Genomic DNA, 23,291 nt, shown 5'->3' on the forward strand with positions numbered 1-23,291 from the left:
GAGGCCGTTTCCAGAATTGGGCATTTTGTCACTCGAGTAAAAATAAAATGTCATGAGTAAAGATTAATCTCTTTATAGTGCAATTCTTAACCTTTTTATGTTAATGTCAATATTGTAACAATGTATCTTGGATGTTTTCACTATGTGTCTTTGCTATGCAACACCGATGTATGTTTACATCCGGTTTTAGAATTGCATTATTGATCATGAGTAACGTGAGTAATAATATTACTCGAGTGATGCCCAACTCTGGCCGTTGCGAGAGACAAATATTTGAATTATGCAATTTTTTGTCTCTGTCGATGCGTGTCACCCAAAATGAGTTCGCGTGTCACCTCTGACACACGCATGTCATAGGTTCGCCATCACTGCCCTAGACTCAGCACCTCACATCATAGTGGTGCCTAAGCTCTCTGCCTCAGCAGCTTCTCTAGCCTCTCTGGTTCAGCAGCTTCTCCTGTCTTCCCTGCCCAGCACACTGGTCTCTGTAGCCTCACATAGTAACTACCTCCGAGCTTCTCTCCCAGCTCCATCTCTCCAGCATAATTCTTCACACTCCAGCAGCCTAGCTAGTCAGTAATCTGAATATTACTCCAGAGACAAAGATGGCTAGTTTCCAACAGTGATATCAGTCATTTGGGTCACAGAAGGGCACAGCATACTGGGAGACCGCTGTGGCCTTGCACCTGCTTAATCCTTGGGTATTCTGATTAGGATTCCCATGATCAGAGCAGCCTTGGCATACTGATAACAGGACTCTGGCGTGGTTGCCACAGTCTCTCTTGAACTTTTTTCTTTAAAATGTGCCCCTGGCACCCTCACTCCCTATTTGGAGGCTATTACCTTTGAACATGATTCTCTAAAATGTAACATAGTGGTCAGTATTTGTGCAACTAAATTTTGTTTTTATTTTAATAAAGTTTAAAACCAGTGGAAATTTAATATGTGAACTAAACTGTGGTTAACAATAAAAAGACCACTACATTCAGTCATTTTAGTCATCAGTTTTTTCTCTTTCTTTTTTTTTAGTTTATTGATTTTTAGAGATAGAGGGAGGGAGAGAGAGAAACGCGAGTGTGAGAGTGCAACATGGATCAGCTACCTCCTGCACACCCCTTACCGGGGATCCATCCCGCAACTCGCAACTCGTGCATGTGCCCTTGACCAGGAATGGAACCGGCAACTTCTTGGTGCACAGGACACCAAAACCACTGAACCACACAGGGCTCTTAATCAGTTTTGTAAAGGTAGTTTTGACTGCTATCTGTTATCTCTGACTGCTATCAAGGAAATACAAAGAGTGTTAAACTACCTTTTTTTATTTTTCTTAATTAAATTTATTGGGGTGACATTGGTTAATAAGATTATATAGGTTTCAAGTGTACATTTCTATGATACAACATAATCTGTATATTGCATTGTGTACCCAACACTCAAAGCCAAATCATCTTTCATCACTATATATTTGGCCACTTTACCCTTTACTATCCCCTATTCTCTTCCCTTTGGTAACCACCGTACTTTTGTCTGTGTCTATGAGTTTCAGTTTTATATCCCACATATGAGTGAAATCATATGGTTCTTAGCTTTTTCTGACTGACTTATTTCAGTTAGCGTAATATTCTCAAGGTTCATTCATGTTGTTGCAAATAGCAGTATATAATTTTTTTCCTATGGTTTAGTAATACAGTATTCCATTGTATATATGTACCATATTTTCTTTATGCAATCCTCTATCGAAGGACACTTTGGTGTTTCCATGTCTTGGCCACCGTGAATAATGCTGCAGTGAATATAGGAAGTATATATATCTTTGCTAATAAATGTTTTCAAATTTTTCGAGTAGCTAACCAGAACAGGAATGGCTGGGTGTATGCTAACTGTGTTGTTTTTTTAATCCTTACCAGAGGATTTGTTTTTATTGACTTTTAGAGAGGGGAAAGGAAAGAGAGAGAAACATTGATTGGTTGCCTCCTGTATGCACCCCGATGGGACTGAACCCACCAACTTTCTATGTACAGGATGATGCTCCAATCAACTAAGCCACCCAGCCAGGGTGTGGTAACTCTATTCTTAATTTTTTTAGGAACCGCCATACTGTTTTCCATGGTGTTTATACCAGTTTACATTCCCACCAGCAGTGAATGAGGGTTCTTTTTTTCTCCACAACTTTTCCACCTGTCTTATTAACAGTAGCCATTCTAACAGGTGTGAGGTGGTATATCATTATCGTTTTGATTTGCATTTCCCTAATAGTTAGTGAAGTTGAGCATCTTTTCATATGTCTGTTGCCATTTGTATGTCTTGGTAGAGATGTCTGTTCAGGTCTTCTGCCTATTTTTTAATTGGATTGTTTGAATTCTTTTTGGATTTTAACTCCTTGTCAGAGTTGTTTGTAAATATCTCCCATTCGGTTGAATGCCTCTTTGTTTTGTGGGTGATATCTTTTGCTCTGCAAAAGCTTTGTACTTTACTTTTTTAAGCGACATGGCTGGATTTTACACATAAATAACCATGTTATTTATTAATTTAAGGTAAGATATTTTGTTATTCAAATTATTAGATTGTAAAACTCTCTCTCAGAAAGTCTTAAATGTAGAGTACTGGATTAAAGTAATTTAAATTTTAAATGGTCAGAGTTATCCAGAAACATATTTTGTACAGGCAAAAAAAAGCCAGGAAAGGTTGTTTCTGTTGTGTGTGGATATAAAAAGCTTAAGAAGAAAATGTACAAATGTTAAGTAAACATGAAGGGAAATTTTGTGGCATCAGGAACAAAAAAGTAGAGGGGAGAGGATACATAAATAGAATACTTAAGTTTTAATTGACTATCAGAAGCAAAAGTGTGTAAGTCTTAGTGCATTCATTGTGGTGGCTCTGTTATGTACCTTGCAGTGTTGGCACTAAGGATTACTTAGTGAACAAAACATCAATTAGCCTTGCCCTCATGGAGCTCACAGTATAGTGAGGGAGAAAAAAATGGAACATGTATTAACAGTTAAATATGTGGGGCCATGAAGGGGAAAGTACAGATTGCTATGGGGTCATATGGCAGGACTATCTAATCCAACCTGGGACCAGAGGTAGGGAAGCCTTCTGAGAAGAAATAATTTACTGAAGCCAGAAGAATGAATAAGACTAGCAAAGAGAGTGGTTTTCACTGTAGAGCTGTCAGCATGAATGAAGACCTGAAATAACTGGAGAACATGGAATATTTCACACAATGAAAACTGTTAGTATGTCTAGAAGATTAAATGAATAAGGGAAGAGGATATAAAAGTAAAGAATGAATAACAACTTCAGGATAAAATGGAAAATAAAATGATTTGGGGAGATGAAGCAGGGGGATGTTTTGGTTTACTGTTAAACATATTCTAAATAGTTGGTGTTTTTCGGTGGTGGGGAGGGGGGTGTTCAGTTGTATGAGTTTTAACACATGTATAGATTCATGTAACTACTACTGCAATCAGAATACAGAACAGTTCCATCACCCCAAAAAGATCTCACTCACACTGCCCCATTGTAGTCCAGCCTTCTACTTACACCTATTTTCGGACTCTATTTTTGGACTGTAGTTTTGGCTTTTCTAAAATGTCTTTTAAATGGAATTCTGTATATTACGTTTTGAGACTGGCTTCTTTTACTTTCAGTAATGAATTTGAGATTTTCAAAGTTATTGTGTGTATCAATAGTTCATTCTTTTTATTGTTGAATATTATTCCATTGTCTAGATATACTGTGGTTTGTTTATTCAGTTACCCACTGAAGGACATCTGGATTGTTTCCAGCAATTTTTTTTATTAATAGACCTACTGCAAACACTTATTTACAAGTTTTTGTACGAATTTAAGTTTTTATTTCTGTAGGGTAAAAACTACAGAGTGGGATTGCCGGGTCATATGGTACATGCATATTTAGCTTTATGTGAAATTGGCAATCTCTTCTAGAATGATCGCACCACTTTGTATCCCCATCAGCAGTATTTGCAGGTTCTAGTTGTTTCACACCCTTTTTTTTAGCATGTGGTACTGTTTGTTTTGTTTCTTAAGATTTTCTAATAGGTGTGTTTTATCTCATCATGGTTCTATTTTGCATTTCCCTGATGACTAATGATGTTGCACATCCTACTTTCTGTGATAAATGTCTCTTCTGGTGTTTTGCCCATTGTCTAATTTGGTAGTTTCTTTTCTTGCTCTTGTGTTTTGAGAGCTCTTTATGTATTCTAGATATATGTTTTTTGTTGTATATATGATTTGCAGATGTTTTCTCCCACTCTTTGGTTTGCCCTTTTATTGTCTTAACAATGTATTTCAAAAGGAAGTGATGGATTCTAATATTCATTGTTCAGTCACTGATAAAACATTCTGAAAATCAGCAAGATATAGAAGGTTTTAAAATTACAGTCAGCAAACTTGACTTCTATGTAGATTACTATCCCCAACAACTTCAGAGTATGCATAATTTCTGAGCACAATGCAGTTGAGCTAAAAACAATGACAAAAAGATAACTTTAAAAATTCTCCAAATAATCTAATGAACAAAATAAACTGATGAACAAAATAGATCCAGAGACATAGAATCATGGACAGACTGACAAATCTTAGAGGAAAGGAGGTGGGGTGGGAAGGTTGGGGGAGGAGAGATGAACCTGGGAACTTATATGCATATATGCATATCTCATGGACACAGACAATAGTGTAGTGAAGGCTGGGGAGGGGCAGGTGTAAGGGGAGGGGGTCAATGGGGAAAAAAGAAAAGAGGGCACATCTGTAATATTTTCAACAATAAAGATAATTTTTTAAAAATTCTCCAAATATTTGGAAATTAAGAAACATACTTCTAAATAAACCATGGGTACAAATACTATTATTATTTCTACCCAACACTCTGTGCTTTCTCTCAGACACTCATCTAGAAAGAATAATAATTAGTTACCCCTAAGTTGGTGGTTAGGATTGGTTGATGATATAATGGATAGCAAAGTAATCTTGAAAATAAAAAATAACTGGAATATATCAATACCAAAGAACATGTGTTTTAAATTTTTGTAAAGAATTTCTGACCTTTTAAAATGGAAAAAGCACTATCAGGAGTACTACCTAGCTGGCCTTGGCTAGGTAGATCAGTTGGTTAGAGCAGTGGTTGGCAAACTCATTAGTCAACAAAGCCAAATCAACAGTACAACGATTGAAATTTCTTTTGAGAGCCAAATTTTTTAAACTTAAACTATATAGGTAGGTACATTGTTATTAACTTAATTAGGGTACTCCTAACGCTTAGGAAGAGCCACACTCAAGGGGCCAAAGAGCCGCATGTGGCTCGCGAGCCGCATTTTGCCAACCACGGGGTTAGAGTGTTGTCCCCATATGCCAAGGTTGCAAGTTCGATCCCCAGTCAGGACACATACAGGAATGAACCAATGAATGCATAAATAAGTGGAACAACAAATCAGTGTGTCTCTTTCTCTCTCTGTCTCTCTCTCTCTCTCTCTCAAATCTTATATAATAAAAGGGTAATATGCAAATTGATCCTAACGGTGGAACGACCAGTTACTGTGACGCGCACTGACCACCAAGGGGCAGACGCTCAACGCAGGAGCTACCCCCTGGTGGTCAGTGTGCTCCCATAGGGGGAGCTCCCCTCAGCCACACGGGTTGACGGGCTGTGAGTGCAACGGCAGTGGCGGGAGTCTCTCCCGCCTCCTCAGCAGTGCTAAGGATGTCCCACTGTGGCTTAGGCCCGCTCTCCATGGGGAGCACACCTAAGCCGTCAGTTGCACATCCTCCGAGGGCTCCCAGGCTGCGAGGGGGATGTCTGACTGCCAGCTTAGGCCTATTCCCCTGGTTAGCGGGCCTAAGCCAGCAGGTAGACATCCCCCAAGGGGTTCCAGACTGCGAGAGGGCATAGGCCGGGCTGAGGGCTAACCCTCCTCCCCCCGAGTGCACAAATTTCATGCACCGGGCCTCTAGTCAATCAATAAATAAAAAATTTAAATGTCTTGTTAAATTAATAATTTGAGGGCTCACTATACCGAAAATCAATCAGTATTTATTAGACTGTGAGCATAGAATAAATGAACATCATAGAGCAAGAATATCTCTATGCCATGGATCCTCAAGTTCAATCTCTGTTTTGTAAGGATGTTAGCATAATGTAAACTCTTTGTTTACTTAAACTGATTTCTAGTTATACAAATGTAAGTGTAATGACAGAAGCTTGGGTTTTGGTTTTTAGTTAGGTATAGGATGCTCTAAATTAACCCTAAAACAAATTATCAAGTTTTAGGCTTAATTGTGAATATCTTATCTATAATAATAAAAATGTAATTGCGAATTAGACCGGACATCCTTCTGGAAAACCTTCTGGACGAAGCCAGGGTTGCGAGGGAAGCCCAGGTCCCGCGTGCCTGCTGGCAGCCAGAAGGAAGCTTGAGTCTCGGGTGCCAGAGGGAGGCCGGTGCCGGCAGTCAGGACAAGGAAGGCCTACTATTACATGAATTTCATACATTGGGCCTCTAGTTTGTAATAATGATGAAGATAATTACTGAAGAATAACTTTTGCCCTTCAAAGTTTCAAGAAAGGAAGCTTAATGATGCTATTTTGATTATTCATTGAATATTTATTGAGCATCTTCTATGTTCTAAGTCCTGTTATAGAGATAGTATAAACAGCAGTGAGTAAAGTAGATATAACCTGACCCTCATGCCGCTTGTATTCTCATGGACAAGACAGACTAAAAAAATAATTGAGTAATTAGAGTACATAGTGTATGGTTCCTTGGAACTAAAGTTCAATAACAGGCAAAATACCTGTTTATACTGATAGAAGCCAGAATAGCAGTCACCTATGGAGGGCTATTATTAGCAGGAAGGCTAATGAGGGAGCCTTCTGGAATTTTGAAAATATATATATGTTGGTTTGTGGTGGTTACAGAGAAGTGTATATACGTATGTCAGTTCATGTGTGTAAAGTCTTGTGCATTTTACTATATATTGGATTTTCTTGCAGTTAAGTAAATATGTAATATATCACATAGTGATAAATGCAGTGCAGACAAATTAAGGTGAGAAAGGGGATTGAAACATTAAAAACTGGGGTATCATGATAGGAAAGGCCTAACTGAGAAGATAAACAGACCTGAAGGAGTCATGCTGATATCTAGGCGTAGAATGTTCTAAGCAAAGAAAATTGCAATGAAAGGCCATGGTATAGTGTACATCAAGGGACAGCAAAGAGAACAGCATGGCTGCTGCAGTGCAAGCTAGGAGTGTATCAATGAGGTCAGGCAAACCAGGACTTTATAGCACATTTTAAAGACTTTGATTTTAATTATAAGCAAAGCCATTTTTAAGAGACAATAATGACTGCTGTTTTGAGAGTATTCTGTAAGGCACTAAAGCAGTGATGGCGAACCTATGACACACGTGTCAGAGGTGACACGCGAACTCATTTTTTTGGTTGATTTTTCTTTGTTAAATGGCATTTAAATATATAAAATAAATATCAAAAATATAAATCTTTGTTTTACTATGGTTGCAAATATCAAAAAATTTCTATATGTGACACGGCACCAGAGTTAAGTTAGGGTTTTTCAAAATGCTGACACGCCGAGCTCAAAAGTTTCGCCATCACTGCACTAAAGGAACAGACCAGCCTGGAGACTGTTCCAGAGATCCACGTGAAATATAATGGTGGTTGTAGCTACTGGGTGGTGAAAAGTAGTCAGATTCAGTATATATTTTGAATATGGAAGTGCCAGCATTTACTGATGTGATGGTAATGAGGTGTGAGAGAAAAAGAATTTGGGAATAATTCCAAAGTTTTTGGCCTAAATAATTAGAGAAATGGAGTACGTCACTAAGTTGGGAAAGATGAGAGAGAAGCAAGTTTCAGAGGGTGAATCAGGAATTAGTTTGGGACATACTAAATTTTAGAAGATTTTTATTCCAAATGAAGGAGGGTAGGCCGTTCAACAGGTGGAACTGGAGTTCAGAGGAGAGGTCTGGACTAGAGATAAACATTTGGGAAACTTCAGCTTATAGGTAACCAAAGGTCCAGTGCATGAAATTTTTGCACTGGGGGCGGGGGGATTCTCAGCCCGGCCTGCACCCTCTCGCAGTCCAGAACCCCTCGGGGGATGTTTGGGATCCCTGGCTCCTTACCGCCCGCCTGCTCACTCCTTACTGCTCGGCACGCTGCTCCTGCACTGGTGGGGTGGGGGGCGTGGTCTGCAGGGATTGGCCTGCTGTGGGAGCGCCACTCATCCCGATCAGCCAAGCGGCGCTCCTGCTGTGGGAGCGCACTGACCACCAGGGGGCAGCTCCTGCATTGAGCATCTGCCCCCTGGTGGTTATTGCACATCGTAGCAACTGGTCAACCGGTTGTTCTGGTAGTTCCGCCATTCAGTTGCTGGGCTTTTCTTATATAGGATATTTAAAGTGATGAGATGAGAGCACTGCAGTAACATGCCTAGTAGAGGTCCTTGGAGCTGAACACTTAGCAATTCAGAGGTTAGAACAGCCGTGGGCAAACTACGGCCCGCGGGCCGGATCCGGCCCGTTTGAAATGAATAAAACTAAAAAAAAAAAGGCCGTACCCTTTTATGTAATGATGTTTACTTTGAATTTATATTAGTTCACACAAACACTCCATCCATGCTTTTGTTCCGGCCCTCTGGTCCAGTTTAAGAACCCATTGTGGCCCTCGAGTCAAAAAGTTTGCCCACCTCTGGGTTAGAAAGATGGGGAAGAACCAGGAATGACACCAGGAAGAAGTAGCATTTTATATAGAAAGAAAGCCTTTCTGTCAAAGACACGTGTGTGTCTTTGAAGCCAAGCGAAAACTATGTTAGAGGATTCCTGGTTAGAAATGTGTAAGCTCCTGGTGGCCTTGTAAGAGCAGTTTGGGACATAGAGTGAGGACCAGAGATTGATTAGGGAGTATTTAAAGAAGGCTATGAGAGATTTTGCTGTACAGGATACAGATAATAATAACAGGAAACACCTATTTGGCATTTACTAAGTGCTTGACACCCTACTTAAGGCTTTACGTTTATTAATCTCATTTAATACTTAAAACAGCCCTGTGAGTTAAGAGAAGAACCAGTTTATAGGTTCTTCCAAAACTTTGTTTTTAACCTGCATTTGTTTGAACACTTCATGAGAGAATGGTTAGAATAATAAAAAAATTAAAATATAATCCCTTGAGGTGATTAAAAATGGTGGAAAACTAAGTGGATGCTGCATGGACATGCTCCCAGGAACAAATTGGAATTACAATTGAAATACAGAAAAACTTCCTGAATAATCAACTGAAGACTTGCAGGAGAGAACCCCGATACCCGAGGACCGAGAATGGAGACCACATAGAGACTGGTAGGAGGGGTGGAAGCACGAAAGGGTTGGCTGGGCGCCCACAGACAGCAACTGAGTTCTGAGAGGTATCTCAGCTGTGGGGGTTGCCACTGAGAACTCTAGGGTCTAATCCCCGAGCTGGGCCCCCCAGCAGAGAGCACCACAGCTGAGAAGGGTAACCACATAACATCTGGCTGTGAAAAGCAGCAGGATGATTGCTGTCCAGGGAGAGACAGCTGGAAATTCAGGCACCCTCTTAAAGGGCCAACACACAAAATTCCCTGTGGAGCCACCTACCTTGTGCTCTTGCAGAGGGAGGGCAGAGTGGACTGAAGCTGTGTGAGCAGAACTGGACTTGGGGTTAGAGCTGGAAGGCAGACACTCCCAGTTTCCTATGCTGAGTCATTCCCTCACATAGGGGCGGACATCTTTCCCACATACATTTGCCTTGCCTTGCCTTGCGGGAGACAGTTGACCCACCCTATTGGAAAACACCTTGCCCTGAGGGCCACTTAAGAGACCAAAAATACTGTCTTGACTCTATTGTATGCTCTTGCCTATTAAATTTTAGGAGATTTTTAACATCTCTTTTTTCAACATCCTGTAGTTTTCCAAGTACAGGTCTTTTACCTCCTTAGGTAAGTTTATTCCTAGTTATCTTAATTTTTTTGTTGCAATGGTAAATGGGGTTGTTTTTTTAGTTTATCTTTCTGTGAGTTCATTATTGGTGTATAAAAAGCCATAGATGTCTGGGTGTTAACTTTGTATCCTACCACAATGCCGAATTCATTTATTAAATCTAGTAATGTTTTGATGGAGTCTTTAGGATTTTCTATGTACAATATCATGCCATTTGCAAATGAGGACAGTTTTACTTCTTCTTTTCCAATTTAGATACCTTTTATTTCTGCTTCTTGGCTGATTGCTATAGCTAGCACTTCCAGTACTATGTTGAACAGGAGTAGTGAAAGTGGGCATCCCTGTCTTGTTGGCTATAGGTTTGTCATATAAGGTTTTATTATGTTGAAGTATTGTCCCTTTATTCCCACTTTGCTGAGAGTTTTTATTAAAAAAGGGGTGTTGGATTGTGTCATATGTTTTTTCTGCATCAACTGTAATTTTTGTCTTTCAGTTTGTTTATGTGATATATCCCGTTTATTGATTTGCAGGTATTGTTCCAGCCTTGCATCCCCAGAATAAATCCCACTTGGTCATGGTGTATGATCTTTTCAATGTATTGCTAGATGTGATTTGCTAAAATTTTGTTAAGCATTTTAGCATCTATGTTCATCAGGGATATTGGCCTGTAATTCTCTTTCTTTGTAGTGACTTTATCTGGTTTTGGGATTAGGGTAATGCTGGTTTCATAGAAAGAGCTTGGAAGTGTGCCTTCCTTTTGAATTGTTTGGAATAGATTGAGGAGGGTCGGTGTTAGTTCTTCTGTGAATGTTTGGTAAAAATCCCTCGTGAAGCCGTCTGCACTAGGCTTTTGTTTGGTGGAAGTTTTTTGATTACTGCTTCAATTTCATTGGTAGTTATCAGCCTATTCAGATTTTCTGATTCTTCCTGATTGAGTTTTGGAAGATTGTATTTTTCTAGGCATATGTCCATTTCATCTAGGTTGTCCAGTTTGTTTTAGGAAAGTTGTTTATAGTATTTTTTTTTTTTACAATCCTTTGTATTTCTGTGGGCTCAGTTGTTACTTCACATCTTTTATTTCTGACTTTGTTTATTTGGGTCCTCTCTTTGTTTCTTGGTGAGCCTGGCTAACAGTTGATCAATCTTGTTTATCCTTTCAAAGAACCAGCATTTGGTTCTATTGATTTTTTTTTTTTTGTCTCTGTTATTTATTTCCGCTCTGATCATTATTATTATCTCCCTTCTATTTACACTGGGTTTTTCTTGTTGCTGTTTTCTAGTTGTTCAAGTTGTAGAGTTAGATACCTTATTACCAGTTTTTCTGTTGTTGTTGTTGTTGTTGTTTTCTTTTTGAGGTAGGCCTGTAGAGCTTTGAACTTCCCTCTCAGGACTCCTTTCAGTATGTCCCCATAGATTTTGGATTGCTGTGTTTTCATTATCATTTGTTTCCAGAATGTTTTTTATTTCTTCTTTGATCTCTTTGGTAACGCATTCATTGTTTAATAGCATGCTATTTACCCTCCATGTGTTTGATACTTTTTAATTGTTTTATTGTAGTTGATTTCTAATTTTATGCCATTGTGATCTGAGAAGATTCTTGTTATAATTTCAGTCTTCTTGAATTTGTAGAGACTTAGCCTGTGCCCTAATATGTGGTCAATCTTTGAAAATGTTCATGTGCACTTGAGAAGAATGTATATTCCATAGCTTTGGGGTGAAGTGTTCTGAAGATACCAATTAAGAATATCTGATCTAGTGAGTCATTTAGGATTGATGTTTCTTTGCTGATTTTTTGTTTAGAAGATTTATCCAGTGGTGTCATTGGGGTATTAAAGTCCCCTACTATGATTGTATTGCTGTCGATCTCTCCCTTGATATCTTCCAGAAGTTTTTTGTTGTTGTTTTTTTAATGTATTTGGGTGCTCCTATATTTGTGGCATATAGGTTTATCAGAGTTATATCCTCTTGTTGATGCACTCCCTTTAGTATTATGAAGTAGCCCTCCTTATCTCTTGTTATGGCCTTCACTTGAGGTCTAATTTCTCAGGCATAAATATTGCTACTCCAGCTTTTTTTTCTTTTCCATTTGCAATGAAAATTTTTTTCCATCCTTTCATTCTCATCCTGTGTGTGTCTTTTGTAGACACACAAGGTGGGCCTCTTGTAGACAGCATATAGTTGGGTCATGTTTTTGTATCCATTCAGCTACCCTCTGCCTTTTGATTGGAGAATTTAATCCATTTACGTTTAAGGTTATTATTGATAGGTACTTATTCATTGCCATTTTAATTCTGTTTAATTCTGTATGCCTAGGTTTTTCTCTCTGTTTCTTCTTCTCCTCATTACAGCTTTCCCTTTAGCATTTGTTGTAATGTTGGCTTGGTGGTGATGTATGCCTTTAGCCTTTTTGTGTCCAAGATGCTCTTTATTTGGCTGTCTATTTTGAATGGTAGCCTTGATGGATAATAGTAATCTTGGTTTTAGATCTTTGCTTTCCATTACCTTGAGTACTTCATCCTATTCCCTTCTGGCCTGTAGAGTTTCTGATGAGAAATCAGGTGTCAGCCTTATGGGAGCTCCTTTGTAGGTAAGAGTTTGCTTTTCTCTTGCTGCCTTTAAGATTCTTTCTTTGACTTTAATTTTTGGCAATTTAATTATGATGTGTCTTGGCACGAGCCTGTTTGGGTTCTTCTTGCTTGGGGTTCTCCTTGCCTCCTGAACTTGTGTGACTTTTTCTTTACCAGGTTAGGGAAGTTTTCTATCCCTTCTCCCTTTCTGCCTCTTCTGGCACACCTTCTATTCGAATACTGTTACATTTCATCTTGTCCCACAGCTCTCTTAAATTGTCCTCCTGTTTTTCAATCATTTTTTTTCTTTTTGGTTCTCTGATTGAGTGATTTTTTCAACCTCATCTTCTAATTCACTGATTTGATCCTCAGCTTCCCCTAATCAGCTGTGTCTTCCAATGTCTTCTTTATTTGTGCTATGTTGTTCTTTATTTGCTTTCATAGTTACTATATCTTTTCTCATGCTCTTGAGCATCTTTACCATCCTTACTCTGAACTCTTTATCTGATAAATTTCTGATCTCCATTTCATTTATCTCTTCTTCTGCAGAATTCTCTTGTTCTTTCATTTGGGGGTTGTTTCTTTGCCTCCTCATTTTGGCTTTCTGTTTGGGTTTGTGACTATCTATTAGATTGGTCTGCTGTGCCTCTCAATCTCTAATGCAGGACAGTGTCAAATGCTGTTTCTGACTGATTAGGTCAGGCAAAGACTGTAAGCCTCCAGAGACCATATCTATTTACAGACTGATATGATTCTGTCTTAAATTGTCCTCAATCAATCATCCACAGGTGTGGCAAGAGTTTTTGTCAACAGTGTTTGGCAGTTGCTTCTGCCTGGAAGCTAATTGTTATTCTCAGTCTCTTAATTGGGCCTCAGCAATTCTGCACTGTGGGGCAAGGTGTTTTCCAATGGGGTGGATCAGCTGTCTTCCCCAACAGGCAAGGTCGCCTGTATACCTAATGCCTGCGTGAGAAATATGACCTCCACAGCATAAGGGAATGACTCAGCACAGGAAACCAGGGTGTCTGCCTTCTGAGCTCTAACTCCTGAGCCCCTGGCTTCAGTTCACACAGCTTCAGTCCACTCTGCCCTCCCTCTGCAAGAGCACAAGGTAGGTGGCTCCACAGGGAATTTTGTGTGTTGGCCCTTTAAGAGGGTGCCTGAATTTCCAGCTGTCTCTCCCTGGCAGACAGCAATCCTGCTGCTTTTCACAGCCAGATGTTATGTAGTTACCCTTTTCAGTTGTGGTGTTCTCTGCTGGGGGGCCCAGCTCGGGGATTAGACCCTAGAGTTCTCAGTGGCAACCCCCAGAGCTGAGATAGCTCTCTAGAACTTCAGTTGCTGTCTGTGGGCACCCGGCCAGCCCTTTTGCCACTCTGCCACTCCTACCAGTTTCTATGCGGTCTCCACTTTCGGTCCTCAGGTATCAGGGTTCTCTCCAGCGAGTCTTCCGTTGATTATTCAGGAAGTTTTTCTGTAATTTAGTTGTAATTCCAGTTTGTTCCTTGGAGCATATCTGTGCAGCATCCACTTACTCCGCTGCCATTTTTAATCTCTGTACTTTATCTTTTATATTTGCTTCTCTTTCCACCTCCACATAGAACTTGCTCTTGTGTGTGTAGTTTGAGCTGTGGTTTTCTGTATTCTGATTGTATCTTTTTTATGTCTTTACAGTTCCCTCAAAATGTCTGGTGCCTTGATTATATACCTTCAGGTGTTATGGATTGTTTTCAAGTTTTACAGATTCTTTTCCTTTTCATATATCTTCTCTGATGTTCTCCGATGGGGAGCTGAAGAAGTAATAGGAGCATATATTAAGTCTGCCATCTGTTCGGATCAGTCTGCTATTTTGGTCCTGACTTCTAATTGATGTCCTTTAAAAAATTATTTAAGGTTCTGATAATAATATATAGTGGTTTTGGTTATTGATAAACAAAATGAGCATCCAGACAAATTAGCATACACTGTTGTGTTTGACCTCTTTATGTATTATCCTACCTAATGGGTTAATTTAATATGGTTTTATTTAATTTGAAATTATTGTAACTACATTTTAAATATTTTTGTTTTCTTAGGGAGACAATTATAAAATCTTATATTTTCAGCAATTCTTTTTGAGCAAATGAGTAGAAGGAGGTAAAAGCATTATTGCTATCTTAGTTTATCTATGGAATGTTTCAAGTCAAAAAGCAAAACTATTTCGAGGTTGATTAGCATCTGAAAAAAAGTAGTTTAATGCAATTCATTCTGATAATGTAGGTTAGCTATTCAAGTTCGATCAGTTAGCATGAAAACTCTTACTCAATCCTCAAAGCGCAATTCAATTTTCTTCTTTGGACTCTTCCAAACTCTCAATTGTTCCTCACTCTATAATTTTATGATGTATTTTATTGTATTATACTAATTATAGGAGTTTTCTTATATTAAAAATACTGTTTTATTCACCAAACTCTGAAGTCCTCCATATTTTTTTAATTCACTTTTTGCAATCAGAGCATTATATTTGTCTCCTCATTTTGGCTTTCTGTTTGGGTTTGTGATTAGAACATAAGAATTTTAGGAATGGAAGGATGATACTAACTCATCATTCTAATTTTCTGTCCCAAATAAATTATAAACTATGCGGAGTCCTGAGATCATAATGACTTTTAATAATGCAACATTTAAGTTTAATTTGAAATATGTCATTTATTTTTATGAGGTAAGAATTACCATATGGATTTGTAAATATGCAGTTACTAGAGGCCTGGTGCACAACATTCGTGCACGCGGGGGGTCGGGGGTCCCTCAGCCCGGCCTGTGCCCTCTCGCAGTCTGGGACCCCTCGGGGGATGTCCGACTGCCAGAGGCGGGAGAGGCTCCCGCCACTGCCACTGCACTTGCCAGCCATGAGCCCGGCTTCTGGCTGAGCAGCGCTCCCCCAGTGGGAGCGCACTGACCACCAGGGGGCAGCTCCTGCATTGAGCGTCTGCCTCCTGGTGGTCAGTGTGCGTCATAGCGACCGGTCATTCTGCCGTTCCGTTGATTTGCATATTAGGTTTTATTATATAGGATGTGGTGCCTTTGAAAATGTCTCATTGTATAAAAAAAAACAACAAATTCTGTTTTTAAAATACATTTTTAACAGATAAATCCCAGTATTTTAGATTTGTCATTTTCTTTTTTAAAGGATCAAAGTAACAATGAAATTATGATTGGAGTGATGTCAGGAGGAATTCTGATTTATAAGAACAGGGTACGAATGAATACCTTTCCATGGTAAGGACTTCCATTAATACTTTTGCTTTTTTATATTACTAATATAATAATTCATATTAAAGAAAGTGACGAAGTATATTAATATTGGCATGCAAGTTTATTTTACTTACTTGGAATCTACCAGAAGATACCAAAATAATTGTGTTAATTTATTTCAAAAATTGCTTAGCTTCTCAGAAATACTACTTTATGAATTTTTCTCTTAGGGAATTTCTAAATTTATACTGTAATATAATAGCTAGCATCATGTGTACTCTGGCAGACAAGTTGACTGGTCGAAGGTTAAACAACTGGTAAGTATGAAGTAGAACTTTAAATCCAGGTCTTTCAGATTCCGAAACACAAGCTTCTCACTTACCACTTCTCTCAAAATTAGAGCTGCATGTAAAAAAAGTAGTGTGCCACATACTAAATATGCTCCCTCATATCTTTTCATGTATGGTTATACCTGAATTATTTAGTTCAAATTCACACTTTTAAAATGTTTAATAGTGAATTGGGGTTATTTGTATTCTGTAAATTAGACTTCGTTAAAATTAATACTAATAAAAAACAACACCATTAAGCCTGGCCAGTGGTTGAGCATCAACACATGAACCAGGATGTCATGGTTTGATTCCAGTCAGGGCATATGCCCAGGTGGCAGGTTCAATCCCCAGCATGGAGCATGCAGGAGGCAGCTGATCAATGATTCTCTCTCATCATTGATGTTTCTATCTTTTCTCTCCTTTCCTCTCTGAAATCAATTAAAATATTTCTTTTTTAAAAAGAAATATATATATTTTTTAAAAAACACTCACCATTAAGAAAATAAAATGGGGAGGAGAGAGTTGTGGTTCCCAGTCCAGCAGGTAAAGAACTTGGAAGTCATCCTTCCTATCCTTACAACAAAAAAACAAGGAAAAATGAAAATCAACTATTGTTTTTAGATCCCTCAGAGAATTAAGTACTCAAGGCATACTGCATCTCTCAAAACTGGAGAGACAGATGAATATAAAGAATGACAGTTTACTATGACTAAGAAATCACTGCTGTAGCCAGCAACTGGTAGGAAATAATTAAAGGGTAATTGACTATTTGCTGGAGACTGAGCAAAGATAGCTTGAGAGATGAAAACTCCTGAAGTCTCAGCCTTAAGAAGGCCCCCCCATGTTTTCATAAGTTCTACCATCAGTTGTTCACCAGGTTCTCAAGGTGAAAATTGGAGAAAAATCTACTCATGTTCTGGAAGGGTTGGGGGTGATGGTGCTGTTGAGCCAGGAGATAACCATTTAAAATATGCCCAGAGCTTTCTTTTCTCTTTAATGAAGGTCTGCCCTCAAGGAAATCCGTTTTACCAGTACTTAACCAACATGGGTTTTTATCACTAAGAGCCTAATCAAAGTCGGGGAAGGGAAATCCCCACATCCGGCTCCCTCCATAGTTCTTGTGTCACCTAAGAACAAGGTGAGCTGAAAAGCACTGAAGGTCATAGTCAAGGGTCATAGACCACTAAATCACTGAGACCTAATCATAGGATTAAAGAATTATTCCTCCAACCCACATCTTACTACATCAGCAGGGTTCCTGTATAATACAATTAAAATTTAAATAACTGCAAGACTCAGACTACATAAGAAGCAGTCTGTAGGGAAACCCAGAGACAACAGGAGAGATAAAAACAAAGATGGGATAGGAAATAGCTTCAAACACCTACCTCATAAACTGTTCCTTTGAGGAAGCTACAATTTGATAGTTTTAGTTTCTAAAGGAATTTATGCCCCAGGGCATTATTGAAAACAGTAGAGGAGTGTGGGTAAGTAAGGGAGTGTTACACTTTGGGTGCTTATTGAAAGACTGGGATGACTGGTACCACTGTCATTTTAGGATTACTATGGGCATATTCAAAGCTATGCCTTCCTGAAAAGCAACAGTAGAAGCTTAACACTGAGGGTTGACTGCTGGAGATAGAGTTCATAAAAATAATCCAGCAGCCCTGGCCAGTGTGGTTCAGTGGTACAGTGTCATACTTTGATAGCTCAAATTCTGAAAATAAAATGCATTTTTGTAATATTTTTAAAAAATATATTTTCATTTATTTCAAAGAGGGAGAGAGAGAAAAAACATCATTGATGAGAGAGAATAATTGATCGGCTGCCTCCTACACACACCCTACTGAGGATGGAGCCCAAAAACCTGGGCATGTTCCCTAACCAGGAATCGTACCTTGACCCTCTTGTTCATAGGTCGATGCTTGACAACTGAGCCACACCAGCCAGGTGATGAAATATATTCTAATAAACACTGCCTTTATAATTATTCAAAGTGTATATACACTTTTGTATATACAAAAGGACACCCTGATTAAGATATCTATGAAAAATCTGTTAATGTTATGCTAAATCGTAAAAGTGTCAATACTTTTTATGTAAGTAAAATCAGGGAAAAGTATGCTTATTCTCTCTACTTCAGCTTTGTTACTTAAGTCCTAACAAGCATATTAAGTCAAGAATATGAAATAAAAGGCAAACGGATTGAAAAGAAAGAAGCAGATATGAGTACATATATAGATTGGCTGAAAATAAAGAAATGAAAGTGATATAATATGTAAATGCATTGAAATAGTATTCATAAGAAGGCTAGTGTAGCTAATACTGTATTGCTTTGTACAATGGTCCAACCAATTTGGAAAACTGTTGTGTAGTTTCTTAAAAATTTAAACATAAAAGCTATCATATGATTGAGCCATTCTATTCCTAAGGTTTTACCCAAGGGAAATTAAAGCAAATCCTGTATAATAAAAGGGTAATATGCAAAGTGTCCCCTCAACCGGGAGTTCGACCAGGGGGTGGGGCTGGCCCGCCAACCTCCTGCATCCCCTCCCCCTGGTCAGGCCAGCCATCTGGACCCCACCCATGCACAAATTTGTGCACCGGGCCTCTAGTGTGAATTTACAGACTTGCACACATTTTCACTAAGTGGTATGCATTTACTTTTTATCCATATCTTCTATGGTTTGATACATCATTTCTTTTTAGAGCTGAATAATATCCCATTGTCTGGATATACCACAGTTTTTTCATTCATTCATTCACCAACTGAAAGCCATTTTGTTCCTTCCAAGTTTTGGCAGTTATGAATAAAACTGCTTGCTATTAACATCCATGTACAGATTTTTGTGTGGACATGCGTTCCCCATTCCTTTAGTTAAATGCCAAGGAGTGCAGTTTCTAGATGGTATGATACAAGTAAGTTTAGTTTTGTAAGAAATTGCCAAATAGTCTTCCAAAGTGGCTGTACCATTTTGCATTCCCCCCAAAATGAATGAGAGTTCCTGTTGCTCCGTATTCTTGTCAGCATTTGATTTTGTCAGTATTCTGGGTTTCGGCCATTCTGCGGGTGTGTAGTGCTGTCTTAATGTTTTAATTTGCATTTCCCTGATGACATATGATGTGCTTATTTGCCAACTATATATCTTCTTTGGTGAGATGTCTGTTAAGTGCTTTGGCTCATTTTTACTGGGTTGTTTGTTTTATTGTTAAATTTGAAGAGTTTTTTGTATATTTTGGATAATAGTCCTTTATCAGATGTGTCTTTTACAAATATTTTCTCCTAGTCTGTGGCTTGTTTTCTAATTTATTGCCTTTCACACAGAACTTTTTAATTTTAATAAATTCAAGCTTCTCAATTATTTTATTAATCATGTTTTTGGTGTTATATCTATAAGAGCATCCCTATACCCAAGAGTATCTAGATTTTTTTCCATTGTTATATCTAAGAGTTTTATAATTTTGCATTTTATGTTTAGGTCTCTGATCCATTTTGAGTTAATTTTTTTGAAGGGTATAAGGTCTTTGTCTAAATTTATTTTGTTTTTGCATGTGGATGTCCAGTTGTTCCAGCACCATTTGTTGAAGGGATTGCCTTTGCCCTTTCTCAAAGATCGTTTGACTTTATTTATGGAGGTCTGTTTCTGAGTTCTCTATTCTATAACATTGATCTGTTTGGGCTATTCTTTCACGAATACTATACTGTTTTGATTACTATAGCTTTATAGTAAGTTTTTAACTCAGGTAGCCTCACTCCTCCAACTTTGTTGTTTTCCTATAATACATGTTGACTATTCTGGATTTTTCGCCTCTCCATATAAACTTTAGAATCAATTCGTCAGTATTCACAAATAACTTCATGAGATTTTTATTGGGATTGCATTGAATCTATAGATCAAAATGGACAGAATTGACATCTTGGCAAACCTATCCAGGAACTTGGAATTTATTTGCATTTATTTATATCTTCGTCGTTTTTGTTCATCGGAGTTTTATAATTTTCTTCATATGGTCCTAGTGCATATTTTTTAGATTTATACTTAAGTATTTCATTTTGGGGGGTGCTATTGTACATGGTATTATGTTTTTAATTTCAAATTCCACTTGGTCATTGTTGCTATACAGGAAAGCAGTGGACTTTTGTATATTAACTGTGTACCCTGCAACTTTACTATCATCACTCAGTATTAGTTCCAGGAGGTTTTTTTGTTTGATTCTTTTGGATGTTCTACATAGACAATTATGTCATCTGTGAACAAAGATAGTTTTATGTGATCCTTTTCAATCAGTGTATCTTTCATTTCCTTTTCTTGCCTTATTGAAAAGGAGTGGTTAAAGGGGACATCCCTACATTTTACCTGATCTTAGATAGAAAATTAGTTTCACACCATTAAGTATGTTAGCACAAGGGTTTTATAGAAAGTTGAGAAAGTTTCCCTCTATTCCTACTCTACAGAGGGTTTTTAATCATTACTAGGCATTGGATTTTGTCAGATGCTTATTCTGAATGTATTGATGTGATCATGTAATTTTTTTCTCTTTTAGTCTTGTGAAGTATTGGTTTATAGTAATTGATTTTCAAAAAGCCTTGCATTTCTGGGATAAATCCCCTTTGGAATTGTTAGATTTCATATGATAATATTTTATTTAGGATTTTTAAATTTATGGTTATAAGAGATACTGTTTTGTAGTTTTCTTCTAAGGACTTTGTCTAGTTTTGGTATTAGGATAATTCTGACATCATAGGATGACTTTGGAAGTATTCCCTCTGCTTCTATACTCTGAAAGGGATTGTAAAGAATTGGTATAATATTTAAATGTTTGGTACAGTTCACTAGTGAAAACATGTGGGCCTGGTGGCTTTTTAAAAATTCCTTTAATATCTACAGTAATCCCCTCTTATCTGCAGTTTGCTCTCCACAGTTTCAGTTATCCATGGTCTAAAAATTTTAAATGGAAAATTCCAGAAATAAACAATTCATGCATTTTAAATTGTATGCTGTTCTGAGTAAGGTGATGGAATCTTGAACTGTCCAGCTCCATCCAGCCAGTGATGTGACTCATCCTTTTTTCAGCATATTTGATACCTGCCCATCAGTCACCTAGTATCCCTATCAGTTATCAGATCTTAGTACTTACATTCAAGTAACCCTGATTTTACTTAATAATGGCCCAAAGTGCAAAACTTAGGGATGCTGGCAATTTGGATATGCCAAAAAGAAGCCATAAGTTGCTTCCTTTAAGTGAAAAAGTAAGTATGTATAGGGGGGGAAATCATTCAGAGGTAGGGTTCAGTACTATATGCATTTTCAGGCATTCACTGGGATATTGAAGTTTATCCCCTGAAAATGAAAGGGGACTACTATATAGGCCCATTTAGATCAAGTATCTCTTCCTATGTAAATTTTGGCAGATTGTGTCTTTCAAAAAATATGTTCATTTCATTGAAATTATCAAATTTGTGGGTATAGACTTGTTCATAGTATTCTTTCATTATGCTTTTAATATCAGTGGGATTTATAGTAATGTCTACTCTTTCATTTCTGATATTTGTACTTGTGTATTCTCTTTTTTCTTAGTCTGGCTAGAGGTTTATCAATTATATCGATCTTTTAAGATAATTGTTTTCTTAATTTGCTAATATTTATGTCTTTATTCAGTATTTTAAATATTTCAGTTCTGTTTCTTTTTATCTAGGTTGAAGATTGTAAAAATTTCGTTTAAGTGCAAACAGTTTTTTATTCAACTTAGAAAAGAATTGGTGAGTATTGGTCTAATATAAATGAAATCTTAAGAAATGACAGGTCATTCATGGCAACTTTTAGTGCTAGTGAAAGTGTTATTAATACTATTGATAACTGCTTCCTGACTTAATTCACATTTGATGACAAGTTGTATTATTTTCCCAGTGTTTCTGTGGTTATGATTTAAAGTTGTTCTAATTACCCATTTTGCTATTTTTTAAGCTTAAAAACTGACCTCAGGTATGATGTTCAATATCAGTCCCCAGGGTCCATTCATGAGGGAGAGTAACTGAGTATTTTATGTGTTCTTTTTCTTTTTACTACTAAATCTATAGCAGTTCCTTCATATATAAGCTCATTTTATCTTAGGGAACCTGAGTGTTTAGTTTTAGTTCTTGTTCATGAACATACAGTTCATGTCTCCCTTTTTTTGTAGTGGCAGTGTCTTTTTTATATATTAAGTACAACATATTGCGTTATCATGGAAAGTAATGTTGGAAAGAACTTCATCTTGTAGTTTTTTTTCTATTTTATGAGATTAGACTAATCTTATTCTTTGATGTATATTATTTCTCAGAAATCTTGACAAATCAATGCAGATTTCAGGATAGTTGTGTGTTATGGGGATCCCTGTTCGTGGCGTCAGATATGGGGGGATGGCGTTCTCCTTGCGACCAACGCAGAGAGAGAGAACTCCGGGGTTGATGAAATCTTGAATAGAACTCGATGAAGTTTAAAGAAAATTGAATAAAACAAGACTGAGACAGAAATAGAGGAAAGCTGGGACAGGGTGTGGCGTCTGCTCTTTGATAGATGAACAGGGCCCAGAGCCAGCACAGCAACTTTTATTTATAGCCAAATACCAGGAAGTTTTACTAAGGGTAAATAAAAGGGGGAATGTGTGCATTTTTGTAGCTTCCTCGTAAATAGTCACCTCTGGGTGGGTCCGAATCGAATTCATTCCTGGTGCTTGACTAGATTTAGATAAGAACTCATTTTCCGGCACCTGGCTTTGAAGGTCAACGGAGGCATTCCCATCTCTTGGTTAGATATACCCCCAAGATAAGGCTTTGCCTTCATCATGGATTCAGTTGACATGAATTTAAAAGAAAGCCAGTGCCTTCCCTGGAAGAGGGCCTTCCACAGTGTATGTGTAAAATAAATTCAAGATCTTAAAATTGTATTTGAATCAGCTGTATTTTATCAGAAGATAGTGATCTACTAAGTCACTATGATCCATCATTTATGCTCACAAAATAAGGAAGTTTTTTCAACAGAGTTTTATTGAAATAGAAAATTATACAGATATTATGTATAGTGCTTAATAAGTATCCTATCTAATAATAGACAAACATGGTAATTGACCATACCTTCGCTACGCCTCCCATGGGCTAATCAGCACGATATGCAAATTAACCCAAC

General features: G+C 37.8%; 1 protein-coding gene across 7 annotated transcripts in view; it reads left to right on the forward strand.

The window, feature by feature from the left end:
• Positions 1-23,291, forward strand: part of PTPN4 (protein tyrosine phosphatase, non-receptor type 4 (megakaryocyte)) — a 213,048-nt gene that overhangs the window by 86,912 nt on the left and 102,845 nt on the right. For all 7 annotated transcript variants that reach the window (XM_014547921.1, XM_005876489.2, XM_014547925.1 and 4 more), the window contains 2 exons: positions 15,729-15,817; positions 21,823-21,886. In XM_014547921.1, coding sequence (XP_014403407.1) covers positions 15,729-15,817; positions 21,823-21,886 — 153 coding nt within the window. The remainder of the gene's footprint in view (positions 1-15,728; positions 15,818-21,822; positions 21,887-23,291) is intronic.

This window comes from Myotis brandtii, unplaced genomic scaffold, assembly GCF_000412655.1.
Source record: "Myotis brandtii unplaced genomic scaffold, ASM41265v1 scaffold488, whole genome shotgun sequence".
Classification (NCBI taxonomy): domain Eukaryota; kingdom Metazoa; phylum Chordata; class Mammalia; order Chiroptera; family Vespertilionidae; genus Myotis; species Myotis brandtii.